General features: G+C 42.2%; 2 protein-coding genes and 1 long non-coding RNA gene across 4 annotated transcripts in view; 2 read left to right on the top strand and 1 right to left on the bottom strand.

The window, feature by feature from the left end:
- Positions 1–6,172, top strand: part of SDAD1 (SDA1 domain containing 1) — a 12,610-nt gene extending 6,438 nt beyond the window's left edge. The window contains exons 15-22 of the mRNA XM_027668165.1: positions 293–390; positions 776–852; positions 1,224–1,356; positions 2,248–2,345; positions 2,776–2,969; positions 3,431–3,515; positions 3,911–4,072; positions 5,815–6,172. Of these exons, the coding sequence (XP_027523966.1) occupies positions 293–390; positions 776–852; positions 1,224–1,356; positions 2,248–2,345; positions 2,776–2,969; positions 3,431–3,515; positions 3,911–4,072; positions 5,815–5,865 (898 nt within the window). The 3' untranslated portion in view covers positions 5,866–6,172. The remainder of the gene's footprint in view (positions 1–292; positions 391–775; positions 853–1,223; positions 1,357–2,247; positions 2,346–2,775; positions 2,970–3,430; positions 3,516–3,910; positions 4,073–5,814) is intronic.
- Positions 1–8,283, bottom strand: part of LOC113959277 — a 24,142-nt gene extending 15,859 nt beyond the window's left edge. For both annotated transcript variants that reach the window (XR_003531756.1, XR_003531755.1), the window contains exons 1-2: positions 8,170–8,283; positions 5,785–5,835 (exon numbers count right to left, since the gene is read on the bottom strand). This is a non-coding gene — a long non-coding RNA (uncharacterized LOC113959277). The remainder of the gene's footprint in view (positions 1–5,784; positions 5,836–8,169) is intronic.
- On the top strand, positions 7,702–18,396 carry NAAA (N-acylethanolamine acid amidase). Its single transcript, XM_027668183.1, has 11 exons — positions 7,702–7,902; positions 7,986–8,150; positions 9,602–9,728; positions 10,443–10,533; positions 12,299–12,375; positions 12,866–13,038; positions 13,796–13,858; positions 14,394–14,460; positions 14,964–14,992; positions 15,904–16,000; positions 16,638–18,396. The coding sequence occupies exons 1-10, from the start codon at positions 7,733–7,735 to the stop codon at positions 15,977–15,979; spliced, it is 1,038 nt and encodes a 345-aa protein (XP_027523984.1). The 5' UTR covers positions 7,702–7,732; the 3' UTR covers positions 15,980–16,000; positions 16,638–18,396.
- The last annotated feature ends 584 nt before the right edge of the window (positions 18,397–18,980 follow it).

Raw genomic sequence — 18,980 nt, forward strand, 5'->3', positions numbered from 1 at the left:
TCATGCAAACATCTTGAACTCTGAGTATGATAAAATGTATTTTTTTAAACCACTTGCAAGCTATTCGTGTCATTTTTACTATGATTTCAAGAACCTACTTGAGTAAAAACAAATTAGGACAATATCTCAGCTTAAACTTTGTGGTTTTGTGGAAGTGTTCTACAATGGCTTTCTATTACACTAGATTTGTATAAATCTAGTATAGGGTTCCTTGAGTTTCAGATAATTCAGTCTACTGGTAGGATTTTGTCCTAACTGGTGTGAGAAAATGATTAATTCTCAATTCTTTTAGAATCAATGCAATAAAAGAAATCACTGCGAGATGTCCTTTAGCCATGACTGAAGACCTGCTCCAAGACCTCGTTCAGTACAAGACTCATAAAAATAAAAGTAAATATTACATTGATATAGCTTTAAAATATTTTTTCTCTTTTATTTTGTGCTCCTTTCTTATAGCCTTTGTAATAGTGTTGTCTTAATGGGTTTTTATGGGCTAAGAGGACACGTGGAGTATTTGGGTTATATTGCTGTATTTGGAGTGTGTATCCATGGGAGGCAAAAGTCATGGATAGTTATGGCAGGGGAAATAAGGGACCAGGATAAAAAAGGAAATGGATTAAGAGCAAGCCCTAAGGAAGTGCTGTGTTCTGCAGCAGAGAAATCAGAGGGGGAACCATAAGTTCAGAGAAGGCTGTGAATGCTGATGACCTGAGTGGGCTTTGCTTGCTCAGAATTCTGGTGTTTGGTACTGACTCCTGACTCTCTTCCTGGGTAGATGTGATGATGTCTGCAAGAACTCTGATACACTTGTTCCGCTCCCTGAACCCGGAGATGCTGCAGAAGAAGTTCAGGGTAAGTATTTCATGTGCATTGGGTTCACTGGGAACTAAGGTGCTCAAAAAAACCTGATCTCAGTGACCTCTTGAGAATGAGGTGGAGTCCAGCCTGTGTTCTTCCCCTGCCTGCTACCTTTGGACATGGTCTGCTCTTATTTCCACTTTTCCTTAGTTCAAATTAATCTAACTCATGGATAGATTGTGCTCCAAAAGGTGTGCTCTTTGGCTAGAGTTCTTTCAACTTCAGTAATTAAGATCTTTATTTCATCAAGCAAAATTTATCTTTTTCCAGCCACACCTTCCTGTTCTGCCAGACATTTTCATGGATTTGTGGGCACTAAAATAGCAGCCTGCCCAATGTACTTTTTTTTTTTTTTTAATGTACAGGGTAAGCCTACTGAGGCCTCAGTGGAAGCCAGGATCCATGAATATGGAGAACTGGATGCCAAAGACTACATTCCAGGAGCAGAAGTACTGGAGGTTGAGGATGAAAAGGAAAAGGGAGGAACCCAAGAGGAAGGTAGACCATTTTTGGGGTTTTTTTAGTTGTATTTTGGGCATCACTATCAGTAAGATTTCATGTAACACTTTGTGTTTGTGCATTTAATTTTTCTGCCTTCTTGTGTAGCTTGCACTTCCCTGTACCCGTGAAGTGCATTAGTGGGGTTTGTTGCTGTGTTGCTTTGTGGGATGGAAAAGCAGAGACACATTGTACAGCTATGAAACATCCTATGTTTAGCTCCTGCTGAAGAGATGTTGCTGAGAATTATCAGTTACTAGGAAGTAATATTTGGCTTAAACTCACTTTCTGTGCAAATGCTTTACACAACCTGGAGCACCCACCTGAATGAGGGAAAAGAGATGGAGGAGTCTTTGAAAGCAAGGCAGAGTTTGGGAAATGAAGCCAGAGTGCTTTGGAGATGTTGCAGGAGAGGTGATGGAAAGAATAAATGCCCTGAGATGCCAAGCTTTTCACCCATGAGAATGCAGTGATTAGTGTAACAATCTGCTTGGCTCTGAGGCTGGTAACTTCAGCACTTCAGTCAGAACAGCAGCAAAGAGGAGCAATGCCTATAGTGTAGTAAGGTAGCTATAAAGCACATTGTTTCCCTCCTTGATTTATATGGAGGATGGAGAGACCACCATTGCTGAGGAGTGTAATAAGGGTTAGCATCTCTCAGCTACTGTGGGGCTTCAGAGAGTGTCCCAAATGCGCTGTTTTCAGGATATTGACCTTGAGGTGAGAGTTAAGCTTTGCAGAGCAAAGCTGGCATCGTGTCCCCGGGCGAAATGCAGTTAGGAGAGGGGTGATGAAAGACTTTAAGAGCAGGTGATCCAAGAATGCATTATTTCTAATTGAGGTAGTTAAGATGAGTCCATGTTAACTGGTCTGTGTTTCTTCCCTGAGCAGATGGCTGGGAAAGTGCTAGTCTGAGTGAGGAGGACAATGAAGATGGAGAATGGATTGATGTGCATCACTCCTCAGATGAGGAGCAGCAGCAACAAGTAGTGAGTTCCAAGTCTGCTGTCTCAAATATACAGTGGTCTTGTTAATTGCAGACAAGATTCTGATGCTCTATACTTCTATGTGGCTGCTCATAAATAATTATACAGGGCTTCAGTGTAACCTGTGCAGAAGAAATGAGATTTGAATGCTGCTTAGTACTGTGCTGAAGTACATACCTTGGGGGGAGAAGGGGGAATGCTGTCTCAGAGCTGTGATATTTGTGAGTGCTTGTACTTATCCTAAAATAGGGTATGTATGTAATCTATTCAAACACCAGATGTTGGATATAACACTAAGAAGAATCCTAACAGCGTTTCCCAACAATACTGCCCTTACATGCTAAATATTTGGGAGGTAATGGTCATAGATTGTGGCACAGAAGCGACTGGCCAAGCTCTAGGTGATTCTTTTGTACATGTTTCTTTTCCCAAGGCAGAGAAGGTGAAAAGCATGCCCATAGAGGAGCGGAAAGCCAAGGCTGCAGCAGTCAGTACGAGCAGGCTGCTGACTCAAGAAGACTTCCAGAAAATACGTCTTGCCCAGCTTTCTAAAGAAATAAATTCTGCGCCTGGTAAAGCTGCAAAGAGGAAATACATTGAAATAGATGATGAAGAGGAAGAGGGCAGGTAGGATATGGACTGTCATCTGGTGAAACAGCTTTTCACTACAGCAGGGTACAGAGCTCTACTGTTGATCAATATTCCCTGGAGACAGGTAGCAAACAGCTGTGGCCTAGAATGGATCCTGGCTCAGCATTGTACCTGGGAGAAGAGATATGAGGGGCCTGTGGAAGGTCTGAGCCTGTTTGGCTTGTTCAGGCCAAGAGCAGTAGCAGTAGTTGCATGGTTAATTCTCCAGAGTTTGTGTAATTGTGGATAAAGCAGGACTTTAAAAACAGTAATGGCAGCTTTTGAGGGGGATGTCCCGTGCATGAGGAATAACCTGAAAGAGAACAAGAAGTTTGTGCCTGAGTTTATGGTAAGACAGTGGTGTAAGAGATGGGTTAGAGAGCAAGAGGGCATCTTGTTTTCCTTGCCAGGTGAAGTTTTGTGGGTGGTGACCTTTTGCTGGATTTCTGTTTGTGTAGGGGGGAGTTGCTTTCACTCAGAGATATCGAACATCTGCATAAGAAGCCCAAGTCAGACAAGGAGACCAGACTGGCAACTGCAATGGTGAGGAACTGGGATGTTTTGTGTCTTGTCTTTGCAGAGTCAGGGTTATGTTTGCCTTCTGCAGAAAGAGGAGGTGTTGGGGTTGCACCTGTGAGATGGATGCCCAGCTGCTATTTGCGTTTTGAGAAATGATTTCAATTTTTTGCTGTTGCATTTTGGCTGCAAGAAACAGCCTGTTGCTGGTCACAGGTGACCATGAAAGTACAAACTCACCCGACTTTGTGACTTAAGAAATACAGCCAGCATAGGAGAATGCAGGTGTGGACACAAAGACATCCTAAATCCAAGTTTATTGTTACTGCCATAGAACCTGTTACCATCAGGCAGCTGACGTTGACTGTGGGGAAGCAAAACGAAAGTGACCCCATGTTATTCTACTCCAATGTTTATTCCAGGCTGGAAAAACAGACAGGAAAGAATTTGTGAAAAAGAAGACAAGAATTAACCCCTTTGCCAGCTCTTCCAACAAAGAGAAGAAAAAGAACAAGAACTTCATGATGATGAGATACAGCCATAGTGTCCGGACCAAGAACAAGCGTTCCTTCAGGGAGAAACAGGTAATGATTAGTGCTGGAAAAGGATGGGGCTGTGTGAGCTCAAACTCAAAGTGCAGGTGTAATGCTGTGCACCCTCTGTCCTGAGGTGTTGCTGCTAACTCAGATGGTGTAATTGCTGCAAAGCCTGTGGGCTTGGCTTCCCTGAACTGTGCCCCAGAGGACAAGCTGTATTGGAGACTGTAGTGAATGTTTCTGATGGGCTCCTCTAACATGTTTTGAGGTGCAAACCCTGTTGCAGAGTCAAGTGTAGGTTTGGAAGGTTTTGCTCTCCTTTACATACATTGAAGATATCATAATAGAATCCTGAATGTAATCCCATGATAGAAGAAGTGTTTCTCTGATAGAGTTCTTTCTAAAGGCAAGCTTTTAGTGTGTTTCTTTACTCTCCCATAGTCTTTCTTTGACCTTTGCCCTGTTACTATTGTGTTATGAACTCATCTGTCCTGGCCTTGAGGTCATCTAATAGCTTTTCACAAATAGCATTTACAGCAGTTCTTTAAGGACATTTATTGCTACCTGAAGCGAGCTGGAAAAAATAACTCAGTTTAGCAGTAGTTTGACCATAATGCTGCTCTCAGTGGTGAGGCCTTTGCCAGTCCAGGGTTTCACAAGGTGTTAGTAAACTGAACTCATCCAGACATGTCCCAGAAATTTGTAGAATAATCCAGTTATGTAGTTGTCTTATATGTGGTGGGTTTTTTTTTCCTCCTTGCTAGTTTGTCTTGTTAGTGCTTTCAGAGGCTTCTTTTGTGATGTGTTTGCAGGATCATATCATTTGGATAATGGTTTGCAATGGATTGGTTTGCAATTTGCTGCCTTGAGAATGGCAAGACTGTAGCTGTCTATAAACTTAGTAGAGAATGTCTTAAGTGTTTCTGTTAAACAGGAAGATGTAGGCTAATATCCTCTGTGGTACTTTGATCTGCCTCACCTAAGGCTGACTATATTAACCCTGCTCTCAAAACACACAAAATAAGTTGCAAATAAACAATCCAGGCACTTCCAGGAAGCTGCTGTTGACAGTGGTTCTTGGCTCACTTACAAAAAATCCTCTTGAATGTTTTGTTCTTAGTCCTGACTAATGTTTAGAGTTAAATATAATGGCAAAACAACGAAAGAACAATTTATTCATACTTTTTCACTGGTGTTATGCTACAGTATCAGTTCTATTAAACATGACTTGCAAGCAACTTTTCTGAGTGGGTTGGAGGACCATAGTTGTGTGACACTGCATTCTGCAGCACTTCTGGGGGGGCAAAATAAAATGGCCTGTTGTCTACAGTTCTACCACTAGATCCTTTACCAGCTAAACCATGTCTGAAATGTACAATATCTCTCTAGAGTGATATGGCACTTGTAAACATTCTTCCTTGCCCCTTGAAAAGAAGTTCTGTTATATGCCTTCCCAAAATAACATTTTCACTTACCTCTTATCTGTGCTGGAGCTTTGTCTTGATATCTTCCGATGAAAATGAGTCAGTGGAAGAACTGACATTTATCTTTCATTGTGTAGTATTTGGTATTGCTCAGCCCTTTAATTGTACTGTGGAGTTCAGCTAAAATAAGTGTTTCTGCCATTGTAGTTAACATTTGCTATTGTTGCTCCCAGCTGGAGCTGATGAGCTCTTAGTGTTTTTCTCAGAGGTTAAAGAAATTGAAAAGGATCGTTGATGTGATTGCGGTGTTGTTGTGTCAGTTATTATTCTCCTTACCTGATCATTCCACTCTTGACTCATGTTCAGATTGCTCTTCGAGATGCACTTCTGAAAAAGAGGAAAAAGCTGCTGAAATAAGAGCTGAAGAGAACTTAATCACCTTTGAAGAAATAGCCCTGGAAATACTTCTTTCCACCCGCCATCCCCCTGAGGGAAAGAGGGACTGTGGTGCTCTGTGGATTTATCTCTCTTCAGTTCAGAGTTAAAACTGGAACTCTTGCAAGCTGATGGATTCTGCATCTATAGGACAGATAGAGGCCTTAAACTTGGGAGGGTTTTAATTTTATTTTTAAAGCATTCTAGAGGAGAATCTTTTTATTTAATGTAATTAACATAAAACCCACTGTAAGTGTAAGTATTAAAATACACAACCTTGTTGTTAAAATATTTGACTTGAGGCAATTCTTGAATAAGTAATGGGAAGCAAAGAATATTCTCATCAGTCTAAAGCATGTGCAAGTAGTGTCTGTGCATGTCTTAAGGGTGTGGCTGTACAGACTTGAGTAAGGTATTTGAGCAGCTGTCTTGGACTAATCTAATCAGACCAAATTCTTGTGTAATTCAGGTAAGCTCAAGTAAGATCAGTGTTACTGCAGCTCATGAAGAAAATAAAATTAGTGTATGGGAGATGGTTTTCATGTTGCCATTTAAATAGGATGCTACCCTTACATGCCAGAGAGAAAAAGGAATGTTTTCCTATATTGGTGGGTCTAAGGGAGGGACTGGCTGGTGTCTCTTGGCAAGTACATGTGAGAAAAATGTGCATCTCTGGATTCTTTATGTAAGGTTTAACTTGTGCTTCAGCACTGACCTCTGCTGGGACCATTAATGGGCTTTGTACCTTCCCCAGCCACCTGTTATAATGGAGTTGATAAATTGTAACTTGAGGGATTTATTTATAACATCCTTGGTCAAAATCTGTTTGAAATGGGTTTCCTTGTGGGGCAGGAACAGGTGCCACAAGCACAGTGTAATGGAAAAGCATTTGGTGGGGTGCTTTTTTCCTTTATTTTTTGGAAGCTGGGTTACTGCTTATCTTCTGTGTGGGAATTAGTGCAGTTTAGCTATTTTTCATGTTGAATAAGTGTTTCTATTTACTTTAATTCCTAATTATATTGATTGTATACTGTTTTGTCACAATCTTCCTAGACCAAAAAAGCTTACAGAGGTTTCAGGGAGCCAGGAGAGAAAAATCAAGTAGGATTTTCTTGCAAATTGCCATTTTGTATTGCAACTGTATGTTACTGCTGAGGGAATGGCAGAAATGGCTACTTGGCAATGATAGCAGTGAGCTGGCCAGGTCAAGGATGTGTAGCCCAGAGCTGGAGAGATGGAAGGGATGCAGAGGACCTGCAGTGGTGTGGGGATGGAGTGTGGAGCAGGGGCTGAAGAGATAAAAATAAGGGGAAGAGAGGGCAAGTACAGTGTGTTCTTGCTCTTGTTACTTTTGTGCTGAAGAATTGAGTGGCTTCCCTTCATGTGGATGTGTTCAAAAACTAATGATTTCTGAGGCTGAAAGGGAGAGTTAAGTTTTGCTCTCGGAGTTCAGAACAAGTATCTAGTGTCCTCTCTTCCCTTTTCCCTCTTGTTTACAGCCTTGCTGTGTGACCCAGCAAGCTGAGTTATGCCCAGTTACTGCCAAGTCTGTCTGTCCCCTGTCCTCCTTGTAAAAAGGACAGCGTTGGACTGCCTCTTATAAACTTAGGCAAGCAGGAGCGCGGGGGAAATGCCCGTGTTAAGCGGCAGCCTGTACCGCTGTCGGTGGTTACTTTGTCACCCCGTGTCGTGCCCGAGGTGCGGGGGTGCCGGCTGCGGGCCGGCCCGGCTGGCACGCCTCGGGGCGGGCGCTGCGATGTCCCGGCCCTGCCCGGCGGGCGTGGCTGCTGTGGTTGCTGTGGCTGCGGGGAAGGCGGGCTGGCCGCGGGGCCCCGCGCTGTGCTGCGCCATGGGCTGCGGGCCGTGGGCGCTGCTGGCCCTGCTGTGCGGGGCGGCCGCGGCGGTGGCCCCGCTGCGCTGCAACGTGAGCCTGGACAGCCCGGCCGAGCAGCGCTGGCTGCCCGTGCTGAGACACTTCGATCCCGCCTTCCTGCGCGCCGCCGTGGCCCGGGTCATCGAGTGAGTGCCGCACGGGGGGGTGTCGGGGTGAGCTGCTGGCACCGCCGTCCCTCGCTCGGCTGACGCCTCGGGTTGTTTTGCAGCGAGAGCGTCCCGAAATGGGTGCACCAGGTCATCCGACCCATAGCAGCGGAGCTGGAGCAATTCATGCCGCAGCCCTTCGCGGGGGAGATTGTGGGGCTGTGCCAAGCACTGGGAATCAGTCTGGGAGATGGAATCCTGCTCAACTTCGCCTACGAGTCCACTGCGTAAGTGTGGGGTACTTACAGGGTCTGGTGTGAGCAGGGGTAGAACTTCGGGCAGTTCAGCGTGGGAGGAGGCACAGCAAGGCAGGTCACTTGTGCTGTTCCTTCTCGGACCATGTCATGTCTTCAGCTGGAAGGCTTCATTCCTGAATGGAAAGAGAAAGTTGTTTTCTATGACTTAGTGAAAGTAAAATCTAGCTGTTGTGTTCCTGTGTACGTATATCTATGTAAGTGGATAAAAATCTGCAAATTTCTGCTTATAAGGTAGATCCCTCCATTCAAAGTAGTTGGGATGGTTTATCTTTAAAGATCATGTAAGATAGTCTTCTGTCAGGTAAAACCACCCAAAAGGCAGCTAGAACAATTAGTTGCCATTTCATTATTTTAACTGTTTGTCTGAGATAAAGTTACTCTAAGCCACTTTGTGCATGAATGTTCACAATGGCTGCATAATGTCGCTCTATGATTTGCATAATGGAAAATGGCTGAAATATTTCCAACAGCAATCAAAACTTCAGCAGAAAAAATAGTTTCATTCTGTTCTTTTGCTTTAGAAGCATGTACAGAAGAATAATGAATGCTGTGAGGTTACCTGTGAGGATACTAAAAATATTTCCCCTTACAGGTTTTATGAAAATTCAGGGTATACAGCCGCTTGATTGTTGGTTGTTTTTTTTTGTTTTTTTTGTTTTTTTACTGTGTGATATTCAGTTAGTGATTCTTTTTTTTAGTAAGCATTAATATTGGACATGATACTTATTTAAATGCTGGCTTTGTTAGTGTTTCACAGAGGATGTTTATCGTACTTGGCCCTGGTGAGATCCATGCAACTTTTTGAGCTTGGATTCTAAAAAAAAAAACCCCCTCAGCTGAGAACAACCTAGTTGCATGAGGAATTTTTTACCTTTATGTTTTTGAGAGACAGGGTTATGCATCACTGAGAAGAAACTTCTAACTCTAGAGGAAATAAGTTGTTAATTTCCTGCTAATGAAATATATTCCATAAAAAAAACCCTGATTCAATGAAACTGAAAGTGTTACACAAGGAGTTTAAACAGGACTTAGTTTGAACTTATCTAGTTATGATTACAAATATAAACATGGTCCAAAATTGAAGTGAAATGATCTATCAACATTAAATACAGAGAGCAGGACACTTTGTGGGTGTTTTGAGATGTCAGCTTTTCATTGTGATTTAGAAGATTGTGATTTAGAAGATGTAATGACTTTCCCTGAGTGGAAGTGCTGCTCTCTGCCTGCTCTGTGGTTTCTGACCTGATTTCTTGACTGTAGTGTGTCATTGGACTTTGAGCAAACTCCTATTTGTATGGAAACATTAATAAAAGTACCTAGCAGAACCCAGTTATTCCTGACAGGTTGATCTGTTTTGACTATAACATTGAAAGCACTGTCATAACTCTTTTTTCACTGATTTTTGTCTGGTGTGTTTGCAGGTTCTGTACAAGCATTGTTGCTCAGGATGACAAAGGGAACATTTACCACGGTCGGAACCTGGATTATGAGTTTGTCGATATATTGAGCAAGATCACAGTTGATGTGCAGTTTATAAAGAGTGGGCAGGTATGGTCTGGGATTGGCTCAGCTGGGTGGTCTGTCCTATAGCTGCTTAGATAGGGGGATTTAATGTAGGAATGTGTTCCCATCCCACATAGACTGGACTGTTAGAGCAGCACAGTTATATCCAGGAATGTGGGATGAATGCAGGTTTTCTTTGCTTTCTGGACATCCAGTTTATGATGAGGCATTGGAGAAAATAGAACAGCATAATAAAGGTTCTCAAGATTGTTATTTGAAAGGAGGTGTTGAAAGAAAAAATGTCAAGATACTAAGAAAAGTACTACAGAAAACAAGAGATAAGTTTTGGCAGAGAGCAGTTCTAAGGCTTACTTTTTAGACCTTTCTAGTTTTTTGACCAGGGTGTGTGGTTTTGGGTCAAGATTTCAAAAGACAAATTAGTTACTAGTACAGTCTTAGTGTGAATTTGTTCATGTTCATTAGTCCCTTTTGCAGATGGAAAACTCACTGTTTGTTTCTTGCTGGGCTGCTTGCTAATTTGAGCTAAACTCTTGTAGCAGCTGGTGATCACTAACAAATGAAATGCAGTGAATTTGGGGCCTCAGACTTTTTATAGTTTACTTGGCAAGTTTTACTGTCACTTGAGGCACAGTATTTTATAGCAACTTAAGTATGAAAGTCAGAGAAAGAAGGACAGGGTGCTGCTTGCAAATGTTACTAGTATTTTAAGTTGTGTTCTGTTCTGTTTGCTGGTTTCAGGTAGCGTACCAAGGCACCACCTTTCTTGGCTACGTAGGCTTATGGACTGGACAACGTCCACACAAGTTCACAATCTCTGGGGATGAACGAGGTAAATGAAATGTCTTCTACACTTGACATCATGTGCTCTGTTGTTGACTGTTGCCTGCCCTGGCCCTTCTCCCCCAGAAGGAAAAGTGAGGTTAAGGTTGCCAGGAAGGATCTGAAATGGAATGACTTGCCTTGCCCTCAGGGAGTCAAAATGCACATGCTGCTGGTTTTTGGCTGCTGTGTAGGAGGAGGTATTTGTTTGTCATCTGAGCTGAAAGTATCAGAGCAGAGGAAGAGCCCTGGGGAGAGCTGTGAAAGGCTAACTGTGGTCTGGTCAAGAGTCACAGCTGGAGGTGGCAGAGTAGGGACTGACAGAACAAGAAGCAGTTGGGATAGCAAAGAAACAGCTGCTTTCCTGGTTCTGTGACCCTTCTGCTGTATTCCATCATCTGTCATCATAAGGCAGTTGGAAAGAGGACAGGAAGAGGACAGATTTAGGGGAAAGGCAGCAGTGTTTGAGAGAATGCAGAGGCACTGGAAAGGCAACTGAGCAAGATCAGTAATACAGGGAAGCTGAGAGATGTCACTGCTGAGAACCAAAACTTGGAGCAGTGAGGAAGGCAAAGGAAAGGTCACTGCCTCTTCCATCAGTACTTCAGTTTCACTAATATTGGAAGCCAAGTTAACTGAAAGCTTGGGTTGGTACCTTCCATTTTCAAGTTGTTTTTTTTTTTTTTTGTAAGATGATGACACTTTTTTCTTCATTGGCTGATTGTTTGAACTGGCAACAATGTAGTCTCGGAGCCAACATAGAAAATATTTATTTTTCTCCTGTGGTTGTGATTAGCATATTTGGCTTTTTAATCTGTTAATTGGACAATCTGTTTTTGAAATTTTTATGATATGTCAACAATATTCACTGTATGTGTTACACATATTCGTTATCTCTGAGTAGGGATTCTGGTATGGAGCACAGGGACCTCTGGGTTCTTGTGTCCTTTGTTAATACAGCCTTGTTGGAGTCACTAAATTCTTTCCATAGCTGGCACACATACTGCTCCTGATACCAGAGTAGTTATTTAATCCTTTCAAAATTGGAGTGTAGTGGGGTCATACTTAGAGATGCAAACCACTTTTAGTTTAGCTTAGAAATAGTCCCAAGTGTATCAAGTCTCTGTAAAGGCCTGATTTAGGAAATCTTGTGGACCATGAAATGTCTGTTCATTCCATGCATGCTGTATTTCTGTAAACTGGTTGATGCTGCTTGCTGATTTATCTGAACTAAAAGATCTTTTTTTAGTTCGCTCCAACTGAACTACAAATTATGGGAAATAAGCATGTGAACTATGGTTGGGAAGGGGAGGGTGACTAAATTAGGGTGAAGGTCTGTCAGGTGACAAGCATATTGATTCTGTGGCTGTCCTGTGGTTTTGGTGTATGAAGAATAACAAACTTGCCCTTCTGTTTTTCTTGCTTCTCCTAATGTGCTTGGTAACACAAACACTATCACTACTGTTTTTTAGCTGCTTCCTGATTTCTGTTGCGTTATTGCTGTTTCACTATTTCAGTAACATGAATAATTAGGAGATAATTATCACTCATTTTGTGACATGTCTGAGATGCTTTCTGGAAAGCAGGAGTGTTAATCCAGCTGTTGTGGCTGAACATCAGTTGGGATTAGGTTGTCTATTTATATTCCATCAGGATGTTGTGCTCCTTGTTGGCCTTGCTCCCATAAAATATTAACATCTTGTGCTGATAGGCAGCTGTCCTGTTCATTGTATATATGTATATTGCATGTATAGTAATTACCTTTTTCTCCCCAGATGGTGGTAGATGGTGGGAAAATGCCATAGCTGCTTTCCTCAATCGGAATTACCCTGTCAGCTGGCTGGTCCGGGATGTAAGTGCACTGGGTTACTTTCTCACATTTCAGTTATGTCATTTGTGCTTAAACTCACAGGGAAATTGCGTCTTCCAACTTTCAGTTGCACAGAAAGCTTACTGGTTTGATAAGTAAATGGATTTCATAAGAGAAGCTAAGTGTTGTCCCTGAATTGTCAGTAAATGAGAGGCAATTCCAGTCCTTCAGGGGGGTGATCTCTAATCAATGCCAGAAGTCCTGGAGAAGCTGTGCCAAGACTTCCTTCCTAGGGACTATTTCATCTGGTTGTGATTTGTTATGACCAGTTTAACACAGTTGCACTCCTAGATGGGAATACCTGTCCCAGGGGTTATTTTATACTGTTTGATATGTTACTATACTAATGCTTTTCTCAAGTAGCGCTTTAATCATCGACCATTTCCAGAGAGGGTAGAACTTTTTGATTCTGAACATGTCCCAGTGCTTGTTTCTGTGCCTGACCTCACTGTCATCTCCTTTTTTGCATCAGACCCTGAGCAGAGCAGAGGACTTCCAGTCAGCTGTTCTCAGACTGGCTGGCATTCCCATCATTGCTGAAGTTTACTATATTGTAGGAGGTGTGTCACCCAAAGAAGGCATGGTCATAACAAGGAACAGAAAAGGGCCAGCAGATCTCTGGCCTCTGGATCCTTTAGGTGGAGCGTAAGTAGGAAAAAACTGCTTTATTTTCTTGTATTGCCTCCTGAGCGATAGGTCAGGTTAGTAACAATTTTCTTGAGAGATCCAGGCACCTGGTGGTAATGCTTACAGCTGCACAGGGAAAGCTTGAAACTCTCTGAAAGGAGCCCCAGTTCCTTCTCTTGGAGGAGGAATTGCACCACCTTGTCACTTTGGGCCAGTCCAAAGGGAAAAACATGGAAAAAGCATTTGTTCAATTTTATAGCCAGATTCCAAAGGAGGGCTCTTGCCATCTGTCTGCCATGTATTGCACCAATAAACTCAGAAACTGGGAACAAGTTGTGGCCCAATGTGGTAGAAGGTTAAAGGCTCAAAAATAACTGTTCCTATCTAGTTTTTTGAAATCAGTAGCTTAATAGAGGAAGGTGATGGTACAGAACTGCCCTGTGGGGATAAGGGGCACCAGTGCAAACAGGCAGATGGAATGCTGCAGGCTGCATCCGTTGCAGACCCATTACTTTTCCAACCATACTTCTAAAGGTCTGTTATTGTAGTCAGGGGTAGTTTTGTCACAAGCCAGCAGGAGTTCAGGGGTTACTCCATTTATGTTCCATAGTCGATGGTACAGGTGGTTCTATATTTCAACACGGGGCCCTTGGGCTTGCAAAAGACACAGGGAAGTGAATTTTGAGGGAGGCTTTTCCTTTTGGCAATGCAGAGATGCTGATGCTTGGCCTGAAAGAATTACCTGCTGATTCGCCTCTTCCCTTTTTGGTCACAGGTGGTTTCGTGTGGAGACAAACTATGACCACTGGACCACCCCTCCTCCTTTTGATGATCGCAGGTAAACTGGGAGCTCTGTGGTGAGTGAAGATTTTCTTTTTGGAGGAGCTTACAGATTTGGGTGTCTCCTTCTCTGGGCAGGTGTTATCTCCTTGAGCAGACAGCTTATTTAATTCCTGTAATGCCACTCTAGAGAGAATAGATAAGGTGAAGAGCAATATTCATAGATGACAGGGCAAAGTCTGTGAGAGATGAGAAATTGTCAGGGAAGGCATGGGCCAAAAACTTCAAGTAAAGTTTAGTAAAAGGTAAATGATTTAGATGCACAGTGCAAAAGTATTTGATGGTGCTAGGAAGATGCTCACACATGGATATCTTAGGCTGTGTAGTGTGCAGAAAGGGATTGGCAGGTTCTGTACTCAAGGGATTAGTAAGAGTAGCTTCAACAATGTGAGACCAGATCCTGTCACACAACTCTGGGTTATTTTAGGCAAAGCAAGCATTTCAGTGTCAAGGCCCTTAGTGAGAAGTTTGTGTTGATGCTTTGTAGCCTTTGGAACAGGAAAGTGTGTTAATGATTCTGTGTTTTCCTGCAGAACTGCAGCCATCAAAGCTCTCAATGCTACTGGACAGCAGAACATCAATTTTGATACACTCTTTAAGGTATTTCTTTATTTCTACATTATGATTTTCACTTCAAGCTTTGTCAAAGCAGAAATACAGTAGTTTGGTCAGGGATCTAAAAGCTGCTTTTTTTGTGGGGAACAAGCTGTACTGCACAGTCATCTCTGGAGAGGTGAAGACAAAGTTTGTTAAAATGCTTCTGAATTCCTGTGTGTAGGCACTTTGTAATAGTCTGCCAATCCAGGTGGAAAGTGCAAGAGGTGAATCCCATCATCTTTGCAGTTCCTTATTTCAAGCAAAATTATTGCAGACAGTGTTAGACAGACATGAGTGGTATCTACCAGTTAGCTTTGGGAATTGAAATGGGTATTTCAGAGGGCTTTTGAAAGTAATTCTGTAAATGGCCCGATGGTAAAAAAAGCTGAAAAACTCCTTAACTTCACATTACTGCTTTTATAACTTGACCCTGCTGCTGTTCCTAAATAGCCTTTTAATTCCCTTTCCATCTACCAAAATGACAACTCTTCAAACTTTCTGTGCAGGTGTTGTCAGTGAAGCCAGTCTTAAACATGTAAGTATTAGATTGAGATGATCTGTGCCTCCTGCTTATGCCTCAGGCCACTTCAAAGTTAATCACAGCTTCCTGAGGGTCTCACTGTGTGTCTGAGTGTCTTGTGGCTTCCCAGCTTACATTTTGGCTTGCGTTTGTGGCACCGTTTTCACTTCTACAACACTCTGTCGTGGGTCTGCCCCTCCATCCAAAGAGCTACACTTGGTTTGGCTCAGTCTGATAGTGGGAAGTTGTTTTGGAGTAGTGAAACAAATGATTCCTTTGGAGGAGCAGCTGGACTTTCAACTGAGTTGTTTGTCCACTTCTGGAACTTTTGGGTTGGTGTTAACACTGAGAGTGGCTTTTTTTGGATGTAGGTCTGATGTAGGTCTTCTTGATGTGTAAAAAAGGATAAAAGTAAATGGGGCAAACTTTTAGGTATGATTTACTGTGCTTTCAAGAGATTTATTTCAGTATCTTGTTCTGTCTTGTTGCAGAAATCACACCTTTGCAACACACAGGTTATCCTGTTATGTTTTATGCAGAGATCAGTATATTCTCTGGATCACTCATTCTCACTGGGGCTTTGCAATGGCTTCCTCTAAGTTAATACCAGGACCTCTTCTCTGTTTTGTAAATGTGAGAATATTGGGAAAGGAGAGTTTGTATCTGTTAGAGCTGAGATGAACAGTACCAATTGTTTAATGTAGTGATGAAATGGATGTGGAAATACCATTCCTTTGCTGTACTGAGTTGAGGAGAGAACACTAAAAATCTTTGCCAGAAGCCTTCAAATCCATTTGCTTTTCTCAGTCTTTCTAACCCTTCTGTACCTAAGCAGAACACTTGTTCCCACTCAAGCTGCTTTGCCAGCTGTATAAATTAGTGTTGCAGCCTTTGGGATGTCACTGACTCTTCTCTCTCCCTGCCAGTAACACAGTGTACACCACAGTGATGAGTGCTGCATTTCCAGACAAGTACCAGACATGGATTCGAACTGAGCAGTGAAGAGCTGTAAGGAGCAGAGGTGTAAGTAAGTAGCATGTTGTACTTGCATTTAAACATTTTGGCTGCAGGGTCACTGAGGGACAAAGTGCTGCAGTGACACTCGAGTGCTGTAGTCTGAACTCCTGATGCTGTCCTTGGTTTGCTTGTTGCCCTTGGGTAAATAGCTTCCCTTGTTGTTTTAAAGGTCAGTAAGTATTGACTTGCTCAGTGAAGCTCTTGGACATTATCTTAGGGAAAAGTGCTTGATCTGAGAGGAAGGGGGTGGGTGATTTGAGGTAGAGGTTCTCTCTGGCAATCTTTTGGCAGGTTTTACCAGTCCCCAGTCCAGCACTCCTTAGTCTCCAGGTGGTTGACAGGAATCCCATCAGGAGGGGGTGGTGCATTAGCACCAGAAAATAATTGAGCTTCACTGGCAAGAGCTGCTCAGCAATGACATTGTGAGCAGCACCCTCTGAGGGGTTTGTCCTGTCAATTTGCAGAACAAGTCCAAGTCCTTCAACTCACAAGGTGCCTTGTGTGGCAGTTTCAATGTACTTAGAGAAAGATATTTCAGATCTGATTTTAGCAAGAGTAATTCCTTTTAGAGATTGTTCAGAGTTTGGTTTTTTGTAACTCTATACCAACTTGTGCTCTCTTATCTGTTTTTCTATTTCAACAGACTGAGTGAAAAGCTGAAGCTTTGCAAGATCAGATTATGCTTCTAAAATAACTCTTGGGAGCAGTACAGTCATTTTGGCTTATTAATTATGTGAACCATTTGGGAAATAGTGACTTGTTAACTCTTTAAAGTGTTGCAGGTGATCCTCTTAATGAACTGTAATGGGTGTTTGAATTTTATTTTAATTGATGTTCTAGCAGATGTGACTGGTGAAAAATGGCTTTTACTGGTTTTGGTATGAGTTGTGTAACTGCAATGTAGTTCTGTGCTAATGAATAAGTTTTTGTGCTTTCCATGGCCAGTAGGTCTGAATGTGATGAAATAAAAAGATGCAGCTGATAGACTGGTTTCTGGAGGTGTGTGGGGTTACTTGCATGTGCTCATCCTTTCCCCTCACCTGTGAGGGGTTGGTGATATGAGCCTAGCAGGGGCAGATGCAAGAGTCAGCAGCATGCAGAGCTGTAGACTATAGTTAATTGATTTATCAGAAATCAGGAGCTGTTTCAGAAAGTGTGATAATACTTTGCTCTGTGGTAGATGAGACAAGCTTGTGTTGGGTAGTAGTTATGTTAAAGGGGGACGTATGTTTTCTTGTGATCAAATAAAATTGCCTGCAATAGTAAGTTTATAAGTTGTTTCTACAATGTGGAGCAGTGGGGTTTTTGTTGGATTGTGCTGTGACTGCATATTGAATTTGGACATTTAATTGTACCCTGCAAATAGTGAAGGATTTGAAGAATCAAGACCAATGGATACTGGATTATGTAAAGCTTAGAGGTCCCCTCCTGCACTGGACAGAACTTCACCTGAGGGAAGGTGTGGTCAGAGCACCATTTCCAGATCCATGCTGTGCTGGTGCAGTGTTTGTGCACTGGTTATGCAGACTGCTCTGAGAGCACCTTCTGGAGCTGTGGGCCCTTTATCTCCTTGTGCTGAGTCTCATAACCTGCTTATCTGCATCCTGTCCTCCTGACTGGATGAATGTGCTGCAAGCTTTGCCCTGACCCAGTTTGTACAGCAGTTGGATGCCAGAAGGATAAATTTGAACAGAGTTCCTGGAGGAAGATGTAATTGTGCTCACTATCTTTGGGATTGCAGAATGACATTGTTTTAAATTACAGAGCAGGCACTGACACCTGATGGCACCAGGTTTTCCTTAAATAACAGCCTCCTACACCAAAAGGATTCTTCCAGGTGTGGCTTTGTTTTGTCATCCTGACCTCTGCAGCATTAGGCTGATTATCTGCTGGCAGGGGTGTGCCCAGATGCTACTGGTATGTAAATTTAACCAAATGTATGTTTTAATGTGTACAAGCAGATCTAGTGTGTATAAATCACAAGTATCCATGAATATTCAGGAACAAATTTGCTGCTGTTGTGTTTGGGTCTTGGAAGCTGTTTGTGCTTGTGAGGTTTAAACAAGGATTTGAGTTTTTTTTCTTCTAAATTATTTTCTTGAAAGCCTTGCATTTTGTGTGATAATAAACACTCCAACATGCTCATTGTCAATAAAAAGCTTTCTGCCATCTAGAATGCTTTTCTTGTGCTAATCAAAAACATAAATTACTTTATGGTTTTAGTTTAATGACAAGCTAAAAATATAAATACTGATGAAGTGGTAAATGACACATCATAGTAACTAGATGATTTAACCTGTGAGTAGCTGAGCTACTTTTAATAAGAATTGAAATTTGACAGAAGTGCAGAGATGGGATTGCTAATACTTTAAATAAAACTCTTAATGCTGGAAACATTAAAATGTAGTGCTGATGCATTATTTTGGCAGGTTTGGGTATTTTGTGGAATTTTTGCCAAGAAAGGTCGGACTAGATGATATTTAAGGTACTTCTTGAGCATGGTTCTATGGTTCTATCATGTCTGCTTCTTGAAAAATGAAGGATCACTTATTTCTGTTTAAGATTTCATCTGCTTTGTGTGTCCACTTTTTAAAAGAAAGTACTTTTTTTGCTTTCTCAAGCCTTAGCATTGTTAAATAATGAAACAAAACTGAGGTAAGTAATCCTTACTTTTTTCCCCCATCCTTTCCTTTCTGCACTATAAATCCCCTAGCTACAAAGCTGTAGTGGAACAGAGGTAAAGGGTGAAACCATTAATTATTTTTTCTCCCTAAGTTTGCATTTAGCAAAAGGTGACTTGCAAGTGTGTAAGAACTGACTCTTAAAATGGAAGAGGCTAACATGCTGTGTATCTCATTTATAATCCTTTCAGTAATCCAAATCCAGGTCAGGTCTGTAGCCTGTCTTAAGGATCACATGAGAGGATTCTCTAAGGCAGTAAATAAGTCGAGGGGTCCACACCTCTTCTGGGCTGCACATGTACAAA

The sequence above is a fragment of the Corapipo altera genome, unplaced genomic scaffold (assembly GCF_003945725.1).
Source record: "Corapipo altera isolate COAL_440 unplaced genomic scaffold, ASM394572v1 214, whole genome shotgun sequence".
Lineage (NCBI taxonomy): Eukaryota > Metazoa > Chordata > Aves > Passeriformes > Pipridae > Corapipo > Corapipo altera.

Coding starts and splice junctions, on each gene's coding strand:
- NAAA (XM_027668183.1), top strand. CDS start 7,733: ATGGGCTGCGGGCCGTGGGCGCTGCTGGCCCTGCTGTGCGGGGCGGCC. Junction 7,903..7,985: donor GCCGTGGCCCGGGTCATCGA/GTGAGTGCCGCA, acceptor GTTGTTTTGCAG/CGAGAGCGTCCCGAAATGGG. Junction 14,461..14,963: donor ATTTTGATACACTCTTTAAG/GTATTTCTTTAT, acceptor CTTTCTGTGCAG/GTGTTGTCAGTGAAGCCAGT.